The 1,966-nt window shown below is 44.2% G+C and overlaps 1 protein-coding gene across 1 annotated transcript; it reads right to left on the minus strand.

Annotated features, from left to right (window-relative positions):
- Positions 1-459: 459 nt before the first annotated feature.
- MYCFIDRAFT_211860 (uncharacterized protein) lies at positions 460-1,291 on the minus strand. Its single transcript, XM_007930480.1, has one exon. It carries the CDS (start codon positions 1,199-1,201, stop codon positions 485-487), a length of 717 nt encoding a protein of 238 aa, XP_007928671.1. The 5' UTR covers positions 1,202-1,291; the 3' UTR covers positions 460-484.
- Between the last annotated feature and the right edge of the window lie 675 nt (positions 1,292-1,966).

Genomic DNA, 1,966 nt, shown 5'->3' on the forward strand with positions numbered 1-1,966 from the left:
CTGAAGCTAGACCGCAGTCTATTAATGCGGATAAGAAGGCACCGAGTATGCTCGGCCACTTTAAGGAAGTCCAGCACGTGCGGCAAGGACTTCGTCAGAGACACATTCAGATGACTGCGCTCGTAAGTCTGGTCTCGTGACGTCGGTATTGTTTTTTCGTTCCATTGCACGAGATACCGATTCTTGGATTCATTGATGTAGCACTGGCCCATCCGGAAGAAAGAATCCCAAAGCAGAAGGGATGGAGGAGGCTCAATGTGCTTTGGTCGTAGCTGGTGAACATGTGAGAATCGCACACAACCGACACCTCCGCGTGCCAAAGCCCCAATCCCCTTTCTCCGCGTCGTTCCTGCATTCAAGGCTCTTGCTGACTCGAAACTCTACGCGAAAGCGGTCCTTCATTGATGAAGCAGAGGCCTTGTTGTTCTCTGTATGGCTCTCCGGAGGGTAAGAGAAATTGCAAATCTACTGAACGACTCCATTGTTAGGAAGACATCTCGATGATCTTCTTCGCCATACTTGGCAAGGTGTCGGCCATGACATCCATAGTCCCAAACACCTCTGAACAATCGTATTTCTCATAAGCCGAACAGTAAGCACCCTTGAAGCCTACCAATGCTGCTGCGGATACATCCCACATGTGAGCTGCTGCGAACCACTTTTGATCCTCCTTGCCAAACTTCTTGAACACCGGTCGATAAGCAGCGAGAGCCGGCTTCGCAACGCCTTGCGTGTCACAGCTCACGAATCTCTCAGCTGGCATCTCCACACCCCCACGGTTGAAGTAGCCCTGCACTCGATTGATGTCTGCAGTGGTCAAGCACCAGACATCGAAGCCATGGCCCCTCAAAAGCTCGATACATTCTTTGGCGCCTTCTCGAAGTTCCAGTAAAGAGTATCCTTCCTGGCACTTTTCTCGTTCCTCGTCTGTGCAAAGCGTCTCTGGATCTTTGACGCCAGACAACCAGAGCGTGCGATAAAATACAGCTTCCATGACATCTTTGTAGGACTTGTGTCTGCCACTGATTGACAGAAATGTGAAGTCTAGCTCGGCATGCGTCATCCAAGAGTGGCCAAAAGATGTTCCATTCAGTCCATGTTCGCAGAGTTTCGAGCCGATGACCTCGTCGATGCGTCTGTGGAAAGCGTCGAAGCAGACTAGAGTTCCGACGATGTCAAAGACAACGTGTTTGGCCATCATTTATTGCGAATTTGCTTGAATTGTGTGTGTTCCCTCCTTCAATCTCCGTTCCTCTGCTGCGATCCAAGCTCCTCTTGTACTTGTGGTGGGAGAATCCCGTATCGTGGTACATTTTAGTCGCGGCGGCATATCCATAACGATATTACTAGAACCAGCCGGCCCGGCGGTCTTGTGGCAGTCGTGTCAACTTCGGCCAGACTCCACTGCGTTTCGGGTAAGGTAGGCCAGCGACAACGACCGGCGAACAACAAGGCATTGTCACTCGGCCTGTGAAGCTGCTATTGTTAGAACGGAAACCCTTATACAAGCTTTTTAGAGCATCGCAAAGCGCAAAGCGCCCTCTCTAAAAATAATAATTCTTAGTATTCTCTAAATTACAACCTACTTTCTAGCTAAAATCTATCTACATAGTATCTTTACTTACTATATAGTGCTTCTTCTAAAGTTCTCTAAATTTTTAAGTATATTTTAATATAATAATTATACTTTAGTAATTATCTAGGGATATTGTCTAATAATATTAGACCTAGAGTAACCAAATCTCTTATTAAAGAGAATATAGCTTTTATTACGAGTTCTAGTATATTTATAATAAATATTATATAGAACTTACTAAGATATATATAATTAAAGTTTTCTAATTCTAAGTTATTTTTTAAAATATACTTTATTTATGTTTAAAAGTACTAAGTATATTAGGTAGAAATATATTCCATATATTAGTATAACTAAATAGGAGGCAAATACTCTATAATAAAGTAAAGT

The sequence above is a fragment of the Pseudocercospora fijiensis genome (assembly GCF_000340215.1).
Source record: "Pseudocercospora fijiensis CIRAD86 unplaced genomic scaffold MYCFIscaffold_6, whole genome shotgun sequence".
Taxonomy (NCBI): Eukaryota; Fungi; Ascomycota; class Dothideomycetes; order Mycosphaerellales; family Mycosphaerellaceae; genus Pseudocercospora; species Pseudocercospora fijiensis.